This window comes from Anoplopoma fimbria, chromosome 23, assembly GCF_027596085.1.
Source record: "Anoplopoma fimbria isolate UVic2021 breed Golden Eagle Sablefish chromosome 23, Afim_UVic_2022, whole genome shotgun sequence".
NCBI classification, from domain to species: Eukaryota; Metazoa; Chordata; class Actinopteri; order Perciformes; family Anoplopomatidae; genus Anoplopoma; species Anoplopoma fimbria.
In genome coordinates this window covers 18,562,088-18,582,626 of record NC_072471.1, presented here as the reverse complement: position 1 = coordinate 18,582,626, position 20,539 = coordinate 18,562,088, and the positions used below count along the sequence as shown (strand labels likewise).

The 20,539-nt window shown below is 43.1% G+C and overlaps 1 protein-coding gene across 1 annotated transcript in view; it reads left to right on the top strand.

The window, feature by feature from the left end:
• The window catches only part of LOC129112859 (pleckstrin homology domain-containing family A member 5-like), a 199,800-nt gene that overhangs the window by 113,337 nt on the left and 65,924 nt on the right, over positions 1–20,539 (top strand). The window contains exon 4 of the mRNA XM_054625097.1: positions 14,265–14,348. Coding sequence (XP_054481072.1) covers positions 14,265–14,348 — 84 coding nt within the window. The remainder of the gene's footprint in view (positions 1–14,264; positions 14,349–20,539) is intronic.

Sequence of the window (20,539 nt, the reverse complement as noted above, 5' to 3'; positions counted from 1 at the left end):
CTGCTACAAACAAATGGGACATGGGCAAAATCACTGGCAGACCTTTTTATTTGACTTTCTATTAGTAATGATCTAATTGTGCTCACCGTCAGAATAACTGCTGAATGATTTCCTCTGCAATGAGGGATTAACACCTACATTGCAGGTACACTTCTTTTCCGTTTGACCTTAAATAGAGTGGTTCAGATGAACTGGATAAACTGCTGGTTTGTTCGCTCTTGTTTCTTTCTGCATTAGATGTCATTGTAATGAAGGCACTGTGTTCCCAGATCTTAGTACGTTGTTGAGTATAATGTGTGATAAAAGCTGATGAAATCCTGTAGGCTTAAGGGTGCTCATCAACGTTGGTGTTGTTTTCACAGTGTGAGTCTGTGCGTGGCATCATGGTAATGTGTTCCTGGAGACACCTAGCAGGAACTACCACAGAGGTGGTTTAGAGTACCTCAACAGGTGTTTATTTGTCCATCCGTCCCAGCCTCCATCTGTTGTCCATCCGTCCGTCTGTGCAAGGATTTTGAAGGCGGAGTGTGAATATGGGTGGGGTCCCAGCAAGGAATAAAGGGGGTAAGAAGTGGGGAATGGGCCATTAACCCCTCCTCCCCTACTGAATTGGAGTCCGGGGGGAATTTATATAATTTTGTGATTGTTTTGCAGCTGTTTTTCAGTGTGTATGCTAAATGCATGTGTTTTCTTAACACGTCAGTATTTCTAACATTTCACAGACACCATGTTTAATCAATCAATCCCAAAACAATGATCAATAATTGGCAGTTGTAGCCCCAGAAAAAATGCATTATAGGCTAGTAGAGGTTGCCAGTTTCATTCCTTTTTTTACTTTTTTTTTTACTGCATGTTGCCCCTTTAATACTTTATAAATATGAATAGCATTAATGTATGTGTGATTGTGTACCCTGATATGACCAGGTTTAGGTGCTTTGTACAAAATGTATTACTTAATCCAGCGGCTGATTGCTCATGTGCAACCCATCACATGCTCCTAGTAACGGATAGTTAATGGCAGGTCTTGAGGCTTAGTGCAGCAATGCCCTAATTGGAAGTTATTCGTCAGCCAATCACCTAAAGTGTGAAAATGTAAAGTAAGTGGGTTTTGTCTGGCTAAAGGCCAGGAGGAGGATGATATCCCTGGCCTCTTTATGCACCGAGAGGCTGTGGGCGTCAAGGCTAACTGCAGCTGACTGTGATGATGATGATGATGATGATGATGATAGGTGGAGAGGAAATATGGAGGAGAGGATAAAAGGACAGAAGGCGAGAGATATTTCCATCTCTCCAGTACTTCTTTGGGTTGTCTCTTCTGTGCAATCCTCGCCTTGCTGATGGCGCTCGTCTACAGGGACCTTCATCACAATCGCAATCCCATCAACCATCTGTCTCAGTTACCAATGGCAACGTGGGAACTAATACAGGAGTGTGATAGCAATATGAGTGATGTGCTTTGTGTGGCACAGGAGAATATAGTGGGAGCAAATGCAGAAAATTGCATGAGAAATGTTCTGAGGACTCCACCCCTCTGGTAGGCGCTACAGAGCGCTGTACGCCAAAACAGCCAGACACCAGAACAGCTTCTTTCCTCTGGCCGTCACTCTGATGAACAATTAAGATAAGATAAGATAAGATAAGATAATCCTTTATTAGTCCCGCAGCGGGGAAATTTGCAGGCTTACAGCAGCGTAGAGTAAAGTGCACACAAGAGACATAGTAGAAGAAGACAAGATAAAAAATACAAAATGAAAAAAAAAACAAGTATTATAAATAAGCAATAAAAAATAAAAGAACGTAGAAAAAACAACAATAACTGAAATATTATATTTACAGACAGAAAAAAAAACTATTTTAACTTTTTTAACTATTATTGCACAGTGTAATGTGTAATGTATTGCACAGGTTTTTATTGTCATGTTATTATTGTCATGTGGTCATGTGGTCTGCTGGGAGCAGAGTTGGTTGTGCAGCCTGACAGCAGCAGGAAGGAAGGACCTGCGGTACCTCTCCTTCACACACCGGGGGTGAAGCAGCCGGTGGCTGAAGGAGCTGCACAGAGCTGCCAGGGTGTCCTGCATGGGGTGGGAGGTGTTGTTCATCAGGGATGACAGCTTGGCCATCACCCTCCTGTCTCCCACCACCTCCACCGTATCCAGTGGACACCCCAGCACACTGCTGGCCTTCCTGACAAGCTTGTTGAGTCTCTTCTTGTCGGCTGCTGAGATGCTGCTGCTCCAGCAGACCACTAATTAATCAGTCATACTGCAATAGCACCTCCATTTTGAACTATTACCTCCATTCTGCTCTATTACTTTCATTTCATTGTTGTTGTGTTCTTATGTTCATATACATACTTTTGTATATATATTTATATTTATACTTGTATATAGAAGTGAAATGTGTATGCCTCCCCTTATCCTACTGATTTAGCAAAATGGCCTGTTTACAGATCCAGCTAACAAGAGACAACATTTGCATTCATGTGCTGTCATGTTTGTGTCCGCCTGACGAAAGTCAGCCTCATATTCACCTTTCTTTAGTTCTGGTTTGGTCTCCACCAACTCCTGAGAAAATGCCTGAGTCTAAGCTGCTAATGCTCCACTGTGTTCACCAGCTAGTCTCTGTCTGTCTGCTGTCTGCTGCTGAGCAGATAGTGAACAGTGGCTTTATCAGAGCGTTTTCACTGGAAACTACTGCTGCTGGAGACAGTGTCAGAAAACCACAACAATTGGCTAACAGATGCTCCATTTAGCTGCAAAGATTAACTGTAAGTCTCTGTGGTTTTCCCACTATGTGTGACATTTTATGTTTAATTCTATTTAAGATAACACATGTTTAATAATGTAAGTTTAATGATTGGTATGGCATGGACAACTAACAAGAGTTAGCTTTAAGCTAAAATAAAAATAAATAAATAACTGCAGTCCTTGGCAGGTCAGAAGCTTGTAGCTAATAAATGTGTATTACTTTGATAATATCTTAAAGCTGTAAGCTAAAGGAAGTAAAACAGACTCAGGCTCATTAGAAACTTTGAGGGAAAACACTGTGTTGTATGTACATTTGTATCAAGAGCTTCTAGTTGTGTACTTGTACTTAACTTACTGTAAGTGTTGGAGTCTATGCAGTTTGAAAATAATTGAAAAAATAATTCAAATGAGCGCATCTTATTCAGGCACCACATAGCTCAGACACAACCCTCAGGTAAACAGCCCTGTCCTAAGGCACAGCGTGTCTCTCAGCTAACCTGATTAAGGTTCTTCCCCTAGTTACATTGTGAGAGAGGAATGCTTTCTGATTGAGCAACTAATGCAATTTGTTGTGCTGCTGGGTCTCAGTGTAAAGAAGGAGCTTTGGCTTGTTGCTGGTTGAATGTGTTGGCACGCTCGTCTGGACGGCTTTGTGATAGTGGAACTGAGTGGAACAGCACATTAGCTCCAGCCATGTTGGTATCTGAGGTAGAGCTGCTTAGGATAGTCCAGCAGGAGTTTCTACATGGTGAAGTATAAGCATTGATGGAAAAGTATTCCAGCTCCACAGTAAATTATCGTCATCATACTCTGAACTTTGTCAGCCTAAAATCATCTTCCATTAGATTAAGATGCACTCCATTAGGCTCAGCTTTTCAGTTTTAGCTCTACCTTGTCTCCTTCAGTTTATTGTTGGCCAGGGACAGCTGTTCGTTTGTCAGACTCATCAATCATGTTTCACTTTGTTAGACTCATCTGTACTTTGTTAGACTCATCTGTACTTTGTTAGACTCATCTGTACTTTGTTAGACTCATCTGTACTTTGTTAGACTCATCTGTACTTTGTTAGACTCATCTGCACTTTGTTAGACTCATCTGTACTTTGTTAGACTCATCTGCACTTTGTTAGACTCATCTGTACTTTGTTAGACTCATCTGTACTTTGTTAGACTCATCTGTACTTTGTAAGATTAAGCTGAACTTTGTTAGACTCATCTGTACTTTGTAAGATTAAGCTGAACTTTGTTAGACTCATCTGTACTTTGTTAGACCCATCTGTACTTTGTAGGGCATCTTTGTTAGACTCGTCTGTACTTTGTTAGACTCATCTGCACTTTGTAAGATTAAGCTGAACTTTGTTAGCCTCATATGTACTTTGTTAGACTTAGCTGAACTTTGTTAGTCTCAACTGTACTTTGTTAGTCTCAACTGTACTTTGTAGGGCTCAGTTGAACTTTGTTAGACCCATCTGTACTTTGTTGGACTTAGCTGAACTTTGTTAGACTCAGTAGACTTAGCTGAACTTTGTAAGACCCGGCTGTACTCCTGAACTATCATTTGCCAACCTCAGCTGTAACTTGCCAGCCTCTGCTGGCACTTTACAGGCCATTTGCTGCCCAATGACATTCATCACCACTTATTTCACATCCTGCCATCAGTTATCAGCTGAGATTAAAATACTGCAGTGGTAAAAAGGAACAAACTCGGGTTTCTGGGGACATGCCCCAACGGAGAAACATTCAGACTGTAAAAGTCCAAATGTGGGCCTCCATAGCTGTTGGCACTTTGCTGGTACAATGAACTTTGTAGTATCATTGTTTATCATCACACATCCTTAGTAATGAACCAGGTCCGATTCTGAGCTGTCCAACGGAATGACTGCCAGGCTAGGTGATTGGCTCTCACTTGCAATATTATTTACTGTTTTTGCAGGGCGCGAACGTTGAATTGATAAATAACAGAAACCCTGGTTCTCACCCCCTGTTGGAAGCTCTTGGGCTTGGTTAGTAATTCACCCTTCTACCCTTGATATCTGACAGCACTTGTTGAAAAATGAAATCCCTTTGTTTTCAAGGAGAGTGAAAGGTTAAAGTTTAGTGCTTCACATGTCTAATGTGTTTAATGAACTTTTAGAAGAAATGAGCTGATACTACACACTATCGGCTGATTTATATTAGCTTTAGGGTGCAGTTTCAGATACTCATTCTGGTAATACTCCAGCGTGTACACTCATTTCCTGTGTGTCTCGGCTTTCTTTCATCATTGGGGTTTTACTTTGAAGGAGTACTTGGAGTGAACATGTGATGAGCGGTTCTCGCAATCGCCCCGCTCCGAATGGGCACTGCACTAATGGACAAAAACGCATAACTATAGATCCTTACTCAGCCAGTTCTAGATAGTTGTCATGGAGGATAACACATTCAAATAAAAAGAAAAAAAAGCCTTGTTTATTTTTAGCTCAGGAGAGAAAATGAGAGAGGAGGGTGTGAGTGTTTTGTAGATGCAGTGCCACAGCTGATGGACGTGGTCGCATTTTTTCAACAGTAAAAAATGATCAGATGTTTACCACTAACCCTGTATTTAAAGATGAATTACATATCAGCTCTCCAAAATGAAGCCAACACATCTCCTTCGCCCCTTGGTGGTAGGCTGCAGTACAGTTCATAAACCCCGCCCCCTCCATGTTAGCAGATGTGGCATGATGCAAAATAAAAAATCAATGTACACATCAAATACATTATTCCAAAAGATGATGTCTTTGTTAGTTTAGGTAGTTCTTATCATGCTGATATATGTTCACGTGTTTGATTGATTGTCTGGGCTGGACCTTGAGACAATCAGCACCCCAGGTTGGAAAATTGTTCGAATCAATGGTTTTCACTAAAGTCGAGAGGGCTGGACTACAATTAAGGGATGTGACTGATGATGAGTTAAACTTAATCAACTAGACTGAAATCAATCAGCAACTATTTTTATGATGTAATAAAAAACAATGGAATTACTGTTAGCCGTTAGATTAAAAAGGTTCTCCTACATGTTGTCATGTGTGAAAAGACCCAAAATGTACACTTAAAGCATACAGCTTGATTACTCTAAGCAAAACATTTAAACAGCATTTGTATAGGAATGATTCTGATTTTCGATTCATATAAGCAGTTGATCCCTGTAAGCGTGATCACTTAGCCGTTTCCATAGACACCATTACACATGAAAATAAAAAATATATATATTAGCTGTGCAAACAAAGGCATGTAGCTATGTGAGCTACTTCACCAATTATGCCTCATCAGATTGTTAGTTAAAATAGGATGCTAATGCTAACTAACAGTGCACACTTTAGGCTTTTGACGAGCATCTCCGTGACTGTGACCATCACTCCTGAAACTGCTGCTGATGGAGCTGGTGGAGCAGCTGAGTGTACAGCCACACCAGCTACCAGCCTCAGACAGGTTCCAACTCCATCATATCACAGGGAACATAATCCTCCAGTCCAAAATGAGCACCGCACACGACTGTGTTTTTTTGTTACAGATGCAGCAGTAAAGTCCCGTCTCTTCACATGCACAAACGCACCAAGCCATGAACCTAGCTCGGGCCTCTTCCTGTAAACTGCTGGCTCCACGTCCTAATGAGCTGGAGTTTGTAACCTGGACAAACACAATAATCAACCATGGTGACAAATGGTGAAATGCAATGTAAAACTACAGAGAAAAAGACGGGTTCACTAAACTACAAACACTCAAACTCACTACCGCCAACTACTGCATATTGTATTGCAGCAAAGTCAGGGACAAGACATAGGGATGGTGAAGCAGAGAGAATCAGGGAGTTAAAAGAAGCAGCTGGACGGTTGGCAGACAGAGAGAGACCGCATTGGGAAGGTAAAGGAGAAATGAGATGGAAAAGGTCGGGGGGGGCAACGAGAACAAACAGGTGCAGATATGAAGAGAAAACTAAGAAGGAGGGCTGGAAGGAGGAAGAAAGGAAAGGGTGGGGGCATGGCTGTCAGTGCTGGTGGCCTTTCTGAAAGGTTAGTGGCCTGGCCAGAGGGACAGACGGTGAATGGCAGCCACTCTACAGGGAGGAGAGGAGAGCTGTGGTCAGGCTGTGGACGCAGGGCTCACACACACACACACACACACACACACACACACACACACACACACACACACACACACACACACACACACACACACACACACACACACACACACACAATCTGACAAGGCGGTTTTTCACATGGCATTTAAAGCAAAGCACGTTCGTCCACACTGACCACTAATGACATTAAACATTAGCTGACATTTAACATGGACGGAATTAGCTGATTATTGTACTATTGTTTGTGTGTGTGTGTGTGTGTGTGTGTGTGTGTGTGTGTGTGTGTGTGTGTGTGTGTGTGTGTGTGTGTGTGTGTGTTTGTCTTCCACTATGCTACCTGGTGCTGTGTAGTTGTACGCCGTGTGTGCAAAGAGATTGTTTGTTAAAATGTCAGCTCTGCGGCAGTTAGCTCCCTTGTGCAGATGTTAATCATGTGGAATTTTTCTGTGAGCAATGTAGCTGTCATTTTCAGAGACTCTCTTGTTTTATGGGTTCTAAATGGTTGACTAAAAAGTGTTGCTTTCAATGTGACTGTGCTTCAAGGCTAGAAAAAATGCAGGATCACAAAGTTCTTTTCTACTCATATTTCTATCATTTTTATACCGCATCTTTGTCTGTTGGCAGCATATTATAGCTTTGGCATTTGCACTTCTATTGGTTGTATTAAAATGGGTTATCTGGCAATGTTGGCATATTCTATTGTTCACTCTAAATCTATTCTGATAAGACTGACAGCTTAAAAGCCACGAATACAGTATGTAAGGAAGATTGGAGAAACCTTGCAGTGGGAGGAAAGGTAGACAGATTAAGCAATCCTATCCCCTACAAATATGTTTAATACTAATTTGCTTTGCCGAATGTGTTAAGAACAAAACGTAATCACTGTCGGGATTACATTTGCATTTCAGGAACCGGGCATCCTAGTACTGCACAGAAGTCATAGGGGGGTTTTGGGGGGGCGACATGACGTTGGACAGTGCCAACATTCTGTCAATTATTTGACATTCTGTCTCAAGGTGGTGGATGGGCGTGTAACATGTCTGAAATTCATAAATCAGAATTTGCGTCCCATTACAGACCTGAAAATAATGAACCGTAACCACAGTTTTTAACTTACCACTTGTTTAAACTCTTTATGTTAACCATAGTTTGTTTGCCATAATTGCGCGGTCGTACTCGGTCTCGCCCTCCTGCCTCTCTCTTAGAAAGGACGGAAGGGCAACTACTTTACAGCTCAACCCTTAATTTGCCACTATAATCTTAACAAATTGCTTTCGTCAGGAAACATTTTTCTTGAGGTGTTCTTCTCTCTGTCTCATCAGAATGAGGCAGAAGTAGCGTCTCACCAACTCTGCCCAGTGGATGCTTTCTCGTAGTATGTTGGACGCCCAGTAAACATAAGAAGGACACAGCAGCTACATCAAAACTGAGTGATGTCTAAATAACTGTGTGACGCCATCACACAAGACTATAGTGCAGCAGGAGTGGAGACTCCGCAAGGTGTCTGGGCACACTTCATAAGAGTTTTATCCTCATCCATGTGCCTCCTCAGAGGGACGGCAGTGGCAGACATCAGCACAGTGGAATCCGGAGCATCTCTGTGCCCTTTCATCCGCTTCTATCTGGGAGATGTATCTCAGTCCTCCCTGACTCATTCAGTGTTAAATGTGCTAGACGGCAGATGAAGTGCTACCTGATCTGGTGCTTTTATGCTAAAAAAGCTAGAACCTGATCATCACCGATTAGCTGGCTGCATTATGGTACATAATTAGCTTCTCACGCTTCTGAAGCTGTAGTGCTGTGGGAAAGAGGATGTTACATCACTTCACCTTTTTTTTCCACACAGAGCTGATATGGTGTTATGGTGCCTACCTGCCTTATTTAGTCTGCCGTTTATGGTTTGCCAACTGGTGTATGTTTGGTTTCCCACTGGAACATAGACTATATCAGCTTTACCCTGAACCCAAGAGTGACGGCTCTTAGAGGGGGAAGCCTATATGTTACAGAATGTTACAGAATCTTGGGTTACAATAAGTAACTAGTGTTTTTCATCGCTATCATTATTTTTCATTTTTACACTTTCGTTTTAAAAATGTCCTGCTCACTACATATCCTGGTCACAATACATTTCTGATGTCTGCTTTTTGAGGCTCTCTTCTTTTTGTTTATTCCATTTATTTACTGATTTATCTGTCTTGGCCTCACCTCCTGCCTCTGGTTTTCTCTCTTGCCTCACTGTGTCTAATTTCCTCCTTCCCATTTTATGTCTCTCACAAAAACCTGATGTCCCTTGTCTCTAAAACAGCCTTATTCCTACAACCAACAAGCAAGAAGGGCTTTGGCCTCTTTCTGAGAGGAATTGTTGGCTGGTGCAGGGGCTGGACCTGGGCAATGAAAGCATACTTTACTCTTGATTGCTTATATACATACATAGCCTATAGGTTGCTGCTACAAACCATTCAAGTACTGGGTTAGCCTTCTTGGCCTCTTCAAGGTGGACATGGTCCCAGACATGGTTGCCTACTGTCTCACTTTTTATTGCAGCATATGTATAGCGTTAAGCTATGTGGGTTGATGACTTACATGTGGATTTGAAAACTTGACTTGGATTTCAGTGGTGTTATGTCGCTGACTAGTACATTTTAGTAATTAATTTGTATACATGTCAAACATTTCATATGCCATACGAGACAAGAGCAGCACTGAGCCAGCAACTGCTATACAACACTAGAGCCACACACTCTGACCACAACCACTTCCTTTTTTTACATGCCTCATGAACTAACCCCCCCCCCCCCCCCCCCCCCACTGTGGCACTAATAAAGGATTATTATAGCTTTCCTGCCAAAGATGCCTTCCAATCTAATTTGCAAACATGAACACACATCTTTGTCCTGCACCTTAGCTTCTGGAACGATCAACCAAACAAACAGTCAGCGTGGAAAGCTGCAATGTTAACTTCAGTTAGAGGACTAGATAGACAATTAGCTGCTCAGCTGCAGCACATAAAACAACAAGTAAGCTGGGCTGCAAATGGTTGATGCTGGTGTGATCCTTTCTCTTTAATACGACTAACAATACGCTGTCTGCCCATGACATGTAGGCCACAGGGCCCCACTGTTTACTGGGTGTCTCTTGCTGTAACACCGGCATCTGGCAGCCTTCCAGCTGCTGTCAATCAAACATAGACAGAGAATCAAGGAGCATTTCTGATAAGACCTTTTGATTCTTTTGATAAAAAAGATTTTAACAATATGCATTCAAAATGTTGACATCATTTTTACTACAACAGGGGATGACAAAATAATTGCAGGGATTTCAGTTGGACTTTTTAACCTTTTCATCAAAAGGATAAAATGCTAAATTGGGCTGCTCGCAGTTTGTTTTGTTTTGTGCTGAGGAAAAGTCATGCAAAGGAAATTTTGAAGCGATCAATAATTCAAGTATATTAAACTAAACTAATAAAGCAGGGAATGTCTCTCTGTCTGTGTGTTCTTCAGATATCTCAAGAACCATTCATCCCATCTACCTCACATTCGCTGGGTGTATTGCTGGGGACGCCATGGAGTGCTCTCTTGAATTTTGTGCAATTTGGACATGCATGTTCAATATTAATAAACTTTGAATAAACAAGCTTTGCAGGTCAGCATGTTGTCCGCAGCGGACAGACAGTGGCTTATTGGCTGTAATACTTTTTTGCTGCTGGATGCTGGATATAGCCTGCTCACACTACATGAATGCTGAATAACGTAACATCCTAATTTTACTTAACATCCCTAAAGTCAATGAGAACGAGCATTTAGCCTAAACAGGAACAGAGCCAGTCTGTCATGTAACTCAAACTGTGTTAGTTTTTACTATACTAACTTATAACTTAGCTGCCGGCTAAATACCTACTCATTATAGCCATGCTTTCCTTCATAACCGTGGTTGTTACATCGACACAAGAGACTAATGCGCCTATTTGTAAATCACTGCCGCAGCCATCCTCTTTGAGTTTCATAACGGCTCTTCAGAAACCTTTAGGTGACGTCACAGGGAGTACGGCAGTCTATGAAGAAAACGCAATATTCAGGCACCAGACAGATGACGATTCAAAATATAAAAATGTAATAGAGTATAATGCAGTAAGGCTCTCCTTTACAAGTGTATTGTATTTGTAGATCAACTCTTTCATTTAATATTATCCCTGCTGCTTTGAAACACATGAAGTCATGGTTTACTCTTCCCTCCTTTTTGTGTCTTTTGTTTGGGGATGTAACCTCTTCAAATGTGCATCTGGTCGCCTCAATGATACATTTATTCATTTGAATTAATTTACTCCATAACTAATGTGTGTTTCAGCTAGATATCTGCCCATTTTCAAAGCTCTCTGCACATCTCCAACATGTGACTCCTCGAGAAACCGAGAATAAAGTCGTAACATTTTCAGGACAAAGTCAAAATATTACGAGAAGACTAATAATTCATAATTTAATGAAAATAAGGTCTGAATATTTCAAGAAAAGTTCTACCTGCCCTTGAGACAGCTTCACCTTACCCCGTTGGGTCTCTGGATGAGATAAAGTTTAGAGAATGGCGGTGCCCTGCTCTTCACTGGAAGTAGAAAAATGATTCTAACTCACCATTGTGTGGCTTATTATCAACACAATTTTTTACTTCACAACCTCCAAAGAAATGCAGCTAACATCTGCTTCCCTCAGCATTTCAGTACGAAGCATCCTGGAGTAGAGACAGTCCAACTACTCCAGTACAGTAGAGGAGAGACACACTAACTGAAGGCTACAGGAACAAATGGACTGACAGAAATGCTTAAACATGCACATAGGACCAAGCAACATATTCTATTATGACTTCATCCTCCAAATCTCAGATAGTAATGATTTATTTCACACATTGGCCTTAAAACATCATTGTATTTGGTTAATCTAATTCTGTATTGGAGCAGCTGTTCCGTATCCTCTCCTCCACAGGACTTCTCTGCAGTCTCAGCCTCGCTTCTTTACTTTCTGTGTTATGGCAGATTGCAACCATTGGTTTTGAGGTTGCATAGTGACACCTACTTTACTGGAGGCATTGTTGTGTTAGTGGGTCGCGTTGTAGCAGTTTCTCTAAATTAAAGTCCTCTGCTACTTTCATGTCTTTATGAGGGAGGAAACCTAAACCTATGGTGGTCTTGATCATGTCGGCTGGCCCTCGCAGCCCTCTGGCCGGGCTCTCCTCCAGGCGTAGGGGAGAGAAGTAGCAGAGCTATCCCTGCTACAGTGTTGCATGGCTGGCTAGAATAGACCCAGGAGGAGCCCCCTACCCCTCCCTCCGTGACTCCCTCTGGCTCCTGCACATCTGGCGTCCTCAGATGTAGGTATAAAAACGGCGCACACGCTAAGCCTCCATCTGCTGCCAACACATGCTGACTCCCACAGAGAGCCCACTGAGTTTATCTAAGGATTCTCACTCAGGTGTCAGAAGTGATGGTAAAGAATCAGTCTACTTACCTTTTGTTTGGATGATATCGATGATATTTATGATATACATTTCTGTATGTGTTCTGATTATTTAAAGTGTTGGTTCAGGCTAATTACCAGAACGTGTTGTATCGCCACTGGAGTCTCTTGATGCAGGTCCATTGGTCCAGCTAACTCCACCTAATGAAAATGATTGACATCAAAGTCAACCATTTTCATTAGGTGGTTTATCCAAAATAACTCATTAAATAACTCAAAAAGACATTTGCAAACAAAAAGACTAGCTATCTAACAATAAAATAAAAGTTCTCCAATCAGCAAGGTAGTTCTCCAATCTGCATGGCTGCGATGTGTCCTTGGTCATACCATCAGGACTGGATGTTGCGGATGATGGTGGTTCATGGTAGCCTGTCATCAGTGTGTGAATGGGTGAATGATATGTAATATACTACTGATTGTAATCTTTGGATAAAACTAAATGACGTAATGTAATGTAATGTAAAACTCTCTGCATGGCTGCAGTGGATACCATCAGGCCGGATAGGGGTTCTTTATATTATATTTCATCAACAAACAAAAAAATCAAGATCTTCTTCGACATTTTGCAAGCACAATGACATTGCAATGTTTCAATGGTACTACTTTATTTGACATGAGTAAAGCTTTCAGTTCATCATAGCTTTGTGATCCAGAGGCCTCCAGGCATTCTGATACCAGCACTTATTTTTACTTTTACACAAATCTCTTAAACACATTTTATTTAATTGTGCATAAATTTAATTTACATCTCATGATTTGAAAGCGACAAACAGGTGATGCTTGAAGGTCTGACAGATACCAGGACCAATAAGTTTCTTTCTTGCGAAACTGCGAAAGTCAGTGGAATTTAAAATAGATTTGTATTGCAGTTCTGACTAGGGATATTACCCACATACCATCATCAGATACACTAAGATTTGCACAATTCCAATCACCGAAATTCATATTTTTGGGGGGGAAATTTGGATACAGGATTCCTTCCTTCAGGAAACACATCTACGCTTTCCTACGTGCGTACGTATTTACAGAAGAGAGGGAGAAAAAGAGAAAAAGGAATATAGGATCAAACCCACAGATTGTGACAGTATGGAAGAGTCAATACATTGAAATGAGAAAGGAAAGAGAAATAGTGGAGAGGTGAGAGTGATGATCAACAAACAGTATGGAAGATGTACTGAGACAATAGACAGCAGAGTGGTTAAAGGAAAGGACGTATGGGATATGGAGTCTGCAGGGTGCCATCACTATAATTACAGACTTTCAGTCTTTAATTCGAATCAATTAGAAAAACTGATCAAAACATTGTATCATTACAATTACACTTAGATGCTGTGTAACAAAACTGAAACACAAACAGATGAATGAAGGCAATGGAGAACATGATGAGAGGAGGAAGAGGAGAGGAAAATGGATACAGGAAGTGCCACCGAGGCAGAGATAGAGAGGGAGAATCAGTCTGTTGTTCTGCCGTAGTCCCTCTCACACTATCCAGTCTGCTGGGGACCCGACTGCACACAACCTTTTGGAAGTTCTTTTTTTGTCTCTTGTGCTCTGTACTTTCTTTTATTTTGGAGGAACTGGTCATCTGCATGCACTTTTTTTGCCTAAGAACCAGACAGGACATTATGATGAAGTTTAGTATAAACCACTGCTCCAGGTGTGTGAGGGAGTTTCTTTGCAGTGTGATGCAGAAGTGGTACTGTTTATGGTCCATATGTGGCACTGTTAATGATGCAGAAGTGGTATTGTTTCAACAATTGCTTTTAATTTTGTATGAATTATGTCCCCCAGCCTTCAGCTCTCTGTCCATTACACGTGTTTGAACTGTCTTGGTGTTGTTGCAGTGATTGAACACTCTCTCTTTTTGTCTCTTTTTTCTTCCTGTCTCCCACTCTATCCTTTCCTGCAGTCACAATGAGAGAAAGGTGACCTGTAAGCACCCGGTGTCAGGTGTCCCCTCCCAAGACAACTGCATCTTTGTCGTAAATGAACAGTAAGTCTCTCTGCACTCATTCACACCCACACAGCACTGTAGGCTTCTGGTTTATGTGCTGATTGAAAGGTCACTTTCTAGACAGATACATTCATGGGCTGTGCATGGATTCAGCTGTTCTGTGCAGCTGTGTCTCGGTTAGGGGTTAATACACTAGTCTAAGTAACAGAGAGGACACCAGAGTAGCAACAACATAGAGTAGCAGCGGGTTACCTAAAGTAAATGTTCCCTTTATTTAATACATAAACCCTGCTAGCTAATAGAAATACATTATCTGGACATGAACAGACAATGCGATCTGAAAAGATTCAGTCACATTTGCCCCACATTTGCTGCAAATGTCGCACAACTTCTTTTAGTAATTCCTCAAAATTCAGTAAAATCAGAGCACAAGACCTTGAATGACCACTGCTAACTCCCTCTTTACAGTTAGGTTCTCCAATGTCAATGAATAAACATCCATTAATCTGCTTAGAAATCTTAGTATTGCCTTTTGCTCATGAGATTCAGACATTCCCTTCTGTATCACAGTATTCCGGGTGATTATTGTCTGTACGATGTGAACAGGAACTGCTAGATGCCAAAGCAGCAGAGCTTCTTATGAAACAAACGTACCTGAATATAAAATACACAAGCTACAGGATAAAACCACTGAACAAGGACGTTGAAACACAAAAACAAAAAAAGGAAAGTGACTGGAAACAATTACTGAATGAAAACAGAATTAGTAAGTGATGACTATGAAATGACTGTGCTGTGGAACTATACATTATGCTGATTGCACCATGTTAGGCGTTATTGTACAGCCCTAATGTTGTTCATATCGCCTTCATTTGCTATCTTGGCCTTAATCGCCCTTAGATATTATTTGAGACTTAATACTGAAATTTATTAAGAAATTATGTAGAATAAGCCTCCTTGGAGCTATGTGAGACATGCATGATAACCTTCTATCATTAACAGATATAAGGCAGTTGCAGTGATTAGGAGTCTGTTTAAAAGGATACTACATAAGTCAATGTGCATACAGTAAAGCTTCTTCTATGCAGCTTCTAATGCAGCCCTAACAGTGGTGATGTGGAAGAATGACTGCATCACCAGTAGGCCATGTTAACATTTTTAAATGTAATACCCAGAGGCAGTGTGTTGAGTGTCCATGCAGCTGTGAGGACATAAACAGAGCATCAGTGTGCGGCTCTCCAGCAGCACGGACTGGGAGCTGATCACAGTCCACAGTCTGAACAACCCTCATAGTCCTCTGCTGGCTTTTCATGACACAAAATGATCAGGGTACAATCCGTTTCCAATAGTCGTTCTGAACCCATCCTCTCTGTAAGGGCGTTATTGTCTGGGCCTCCTGGAGACGCTGTGTGAATGGAAAGCAGAGGCCTGGGGTTTTTTTATACGTGCAACAAACTTGGAATAATAGTTTCAGTTTGAAACTACTAAGATGCAGATATTTCAACGAAAATGTTTTTTAATATTAGAATAATAATGATAGTAATCCATTCTCTTACTTTTATTAGCATCACAGTTTCTGTGATATAGCAAGATTCTGGTATGAGTGAGGGATCAGGAGTGCATGCTGGGATAAATTTGGAGATTGTTTTTCCGAGGCCCAATTCCTTACCATGGGACCTTTTAAGGAGCCTGAACCTGAATTAATCCAAACTTAACTCTGTATCTAGTTATAGCTTTGCTGATTTTCACATGATCCGCATTGGACACATAGATATCTCACATCACTGACATTGGTGACCAAAAAAATGTATAACACCTGAAAAGCTTGGATGACTAGACCTTTGCTCATGTTCTCTCATGGTGGATGAGTGTGAGGCAGTGGGGATAGGACCTGAATGCAGAATTTATGGAGAAACTAAGATATGGTTTGTGTGGGGCCTGAATACCACAGGCAGAAGGCCTGGGGGCTGGACAGTGGCAGAACTGAAGACCACAGGCAGAAGCTGTGGTTGTAGTGCAGAGGTGGAGCCAAAGACCTCAGACATAGGCCTGGGGGCTGGACGGATGTGGAACAGGAGACCACGATGACAAGATAAGCCAAAAGATGACTGGATTTCCACTGAAGTCTTATTGGGTTCAGGAGATACACGATCAAGGCGGCATGTACTGAGTGGCAGCGATGTACTCAGCAGTGTGTGGACTGGTCGTTCTGTTAGCTGTTAGCCCAAAAATTAAAAGTGTGCAAACTGTAAGGTGCTGCTGGTGGTGAGGAGGTTCCACACTGAGACACATCACCCTCAGCTCTTCCATAGCCAGTCCAGTGGTCAGAGACTTTCATAGAGGCATTGTGGAAATATTTTGTACAACACTGCAACTCAGTGTACCTGTACTGCTGTTGTTTTGTTGATTGGCTGGATTAGATATGCGTTACATGCATAAATTGGTTTAGCAAAGTCTAATAAAATAAAAAAAAAAGACAATCTTTCATAAGAGTCAAGTTTTACTGGGTTCCTCTCACAAAATTAGGCCTGCCCAGGTGAATCAGGAGCCCATCCATTACATTTCCTCTGGCGGCAGTTCTGTTTCCACCTTATCCTGACTGCTCATGCATCTTGCTCTGTTGGTGAGTAAATTATATATCCATCCATCCATTTCCTTCCGCTTATCCGGGGCCGGGTCGCGGGGGCAGCAAGCTAAGGAGGGTCCTCCAGACGTCCTTCTCCCCAGCAACACTTTCCAGCTCCTCCTGGGGAACCCCGAGGCGTTCCCAGGCCAGACGAGATATATAATCTCTCCAGCGTGTTCTGGGTCTACCCCGGGGCCTCTTACCAGTTGGACGTGCCTGGAAAACCTCTAAAGGGAGGCGTCCAGGAGGCATCCTGATCAGATGCCCGAGCCACCTCAGCTGGCCCCTTTCGACGCGAAGGAGCAGCGGCTCTACTCCGAGCTCCCTCCGGATGTCTGAGCTCCTCACCCTGTCTCTAAGGCTGAGCCCAGCCACCCTATGAAGGAAGCTCATTTCGGCCGCTTGTATTCGCGAGGGTTGGAACGTAGATGGACTGGTAAATCGAGAGCTTTGTCTTACGGCTCAGCTCCTTCTTCACCAAAACGGTCCGGTACAACGCCCGCATCACTGCTGACGCTGCACCGAACCGCCTGTCCATCTCCCGCTCCATTTTACCTTCACTCGTGAATAAGATCCCAAGATACTTGAACTCCCTCGCTTGGGGCAGTGACTCACTCCCAACCCAGAGGGTGCAATCCACCGTTTTCCGGAAGAGAACCATGGCCTCAGACTTTGAGGTACTGACTCTCATCCCGACCGCTTCACACTCGGCTGTGAACTGCCCCAGTGCGTGCTGAAGGTCACGTTCTGAGGAAGCCAACAGAACCACATCATCTGCAAAAAGCAGGGATGCGATTCTGAGGTCCCCAAACCGGAAACTCTCCTCCCCCGGCTCCAACAGACCTGCAAGGGTAAAGAGTTGGTCCGCTGTTCCACGTCCAGGACGGAATCCGCATTGCTCCTCCTGAATCCGAGGTTCGACAATCGGACGGAGCCTTCTTTCCAGCACCCTGGAGTAAACTTTCCCGGGGAGGCTGAGCAGTGTGATACCCCTATAATTGGAGCACACTCTCCGGTCCCCCTTTTGAAAATGGGAACCACCACCCCGGTCTGCCACTCCACAGGCACTGTACCCGACTTCCACGCGACAGTGAAGAGACGTGTCAACCAAGACAGCCCAACAATGTCCAGAGCCAACGACCTCTGCCAGGCATATGGACGAGTCTTCCCCTGAGTCTTCAGACTCTGCCTCTTCCACAGAGGACGTGTTGGTCGGGTTCAGGAGTTCCTCAAAGTGTTCTTTCCACCGCTCAACAATATCCCCAGTCCGGGTCTGCAGTTCTCCCCCCCTGCTGAGCACAGCCTGAGAACAGCCTGTTTCCCCTTTCTGCCTGTTTCCCCTTTCTTCCGACCCGGGTTTTTGTCGTCTCACGGTTTGCCAGAACTTCCCTGAGGCCATTCGAAAGTCCTTCTCCATGGCCTTGCCGAACTCCTCCCACACCCGGGTTTTTGCCTCATCAACCGCCGCAGCTGCAGCCCTTCTGGCCAACCAGTACCTGCCTGCTGATTCAGGAGACCTCCCCCCTCGGCCAACCAAGCCCGAAAGGCCTCCTTCTTCAGCTTCCTTCCGGCCTCCTTCACCACTGGTGTCCACCAGCGGGTTCTCGGATTGCCGCCACGACAGGCACCAATTGCCTTCCGACCACAACTCCTAGCAGCAGCTTCCACAATGGAGGATTTGAACATGGCCCACTCAGATTCCATGTCCCTAGCCTCCCCCGGGATGCACAGGGTAAATGATATATAATCAATTAATTACCCAAGTTATTACAAAAAGGGATTATCCTTTAGATCGTGTCGGCTGTCATGTCTCCTAGAGAAATAGTTCCATATTCCCCTCTGGCTCCTGTTCTGGACTCAGGATTTTGCAGCGTTGCAGACCGCTGTCCAGCTGCAAATCCTTCTGTTTCTTCTTGCTTCTAAGTTTCTGGTTGTGTGTGTGACTAACTGAGGGTCAGCCAGTCTGTGAATGCCCCCGCTGATTAGACAGGCCCTTCATCTTAATCTGTCTTCTATTTTTTCTATCATCTGCTCTCTGTTTCCATCTGTCTCTGTCTCTTTCTCTGTCTGTAGCTCTGCAGCTCTGTATGGTTTGTTTATTGCTGCCATGCTACGCACTCACAAACTGAGACAGAAGATCCCATTGAATGTGTTCACTCTCTGCTGAGGGATTGATTGACGGCTCGTTGCCCTCTCCTCATCAACTCTGTAATGGGACTCCTTCTGCAGACAACACACACAATTCCTACAAACAAACTATTTCTGCTCCCCAGGAGACAAACTAGAAAACAGCAAAAAGTCAGGATGATGGGGCTAAAATTTTATTTAGGACCAGAGCCTCTGAGAAAGACAAACAAACTGCAGCAATTACACGCACCACCTCCAAAAGAGTCGTCAGGATGGTATTTCAATCTGCTCTCGTCTCCGAACTGTGCAGCTGTGAGCCCACACCCCGTCCTCCCCACTACCACACACACACTGCAGTTCAGTGGAGCTGCACACCCTATGGCAGCACTTCTCTTTCTCGCACTCTCACTCTCCATCGCTTTCACACTCACCCCATTCATCTCCCATCCCAATTATCTCCTCTGTCACACTGCTCTCGTTAAGGAGTGTTGATATATGTGTGTGTTTGTGTGTGTGTGTGTGTGTGTGTGTGTGTGTGTGTGTGTGTGTGTGTGTGTGTGTGTGTGTGTGTGTGTGTGTGTGTGTGTGTGTGTGTGTGTGCGCGTGTAGGTGTGTGCGTGTAGGTGTGTGTGTGAGTGTAGGTGTGTGTGTGTGTGTGTGTGCCAAAGAGCTGTGCATGGTTTGTATTTTCACACTTGTTGAGCAGAGAGGAGGTGAAAAAGTCCTGGTTATGGAAAGGTGTTTGACTGCGGAGACTCCGCTAATATGAGTTTCACCTTGTTCCGCCCTGACTGTCTGGAAGATGACGGGGGAAAGTGAAATATCTTTGCTTTCCTAAATAGAGGTAAGACTATAAAAATGTTGACAGACATACAGAACAAACTGCTGACTGACTAATGATGTTATTTTCATGCGACAGAAAAGTCTTTAACAAACACTGTGAACAATACAAAGCTGTTGGCTAACTAACAGAAAGTCACATCATGTGTCATGATTATTTTTAGCATGGATGAATTCACTGAACTGGACACCATGTTCACTGAAGGCAGGTCCTTTCAGACAGAGAGCGCCTGTTCCCATTTCCTCCGCTGATTCCAATGTTAACACTACCTCTGATGTCAGTGGCAGCAGCAAGGAGAGGTTTCTTTAGTGAACACACATGGTTGTTTGCTGCTGTCATCTGAGTTGTCGATGGTTGAACTTTCTTAACTTGCCATGATGGCTAGCTTTTGCTTTGGTTGGCAACCACACAGATACAGAGTAGGAAAACTTGCACAAGCAAATTATATTTGTATTTTGAGATCCATTAATTCTACACCTTAACATTTAATGAAAAAATGTAAAACACCTTGGATCAACATCAATGCCTTCACAAGGCAGCAGACATAGCAGTAGCATCCTGCTATCTGGGAGTTTCTCTTGTAATAATGTGTCTCTCTGGGCTATGTGGCTATTATGTTCAATCAAGGAAGTCAAG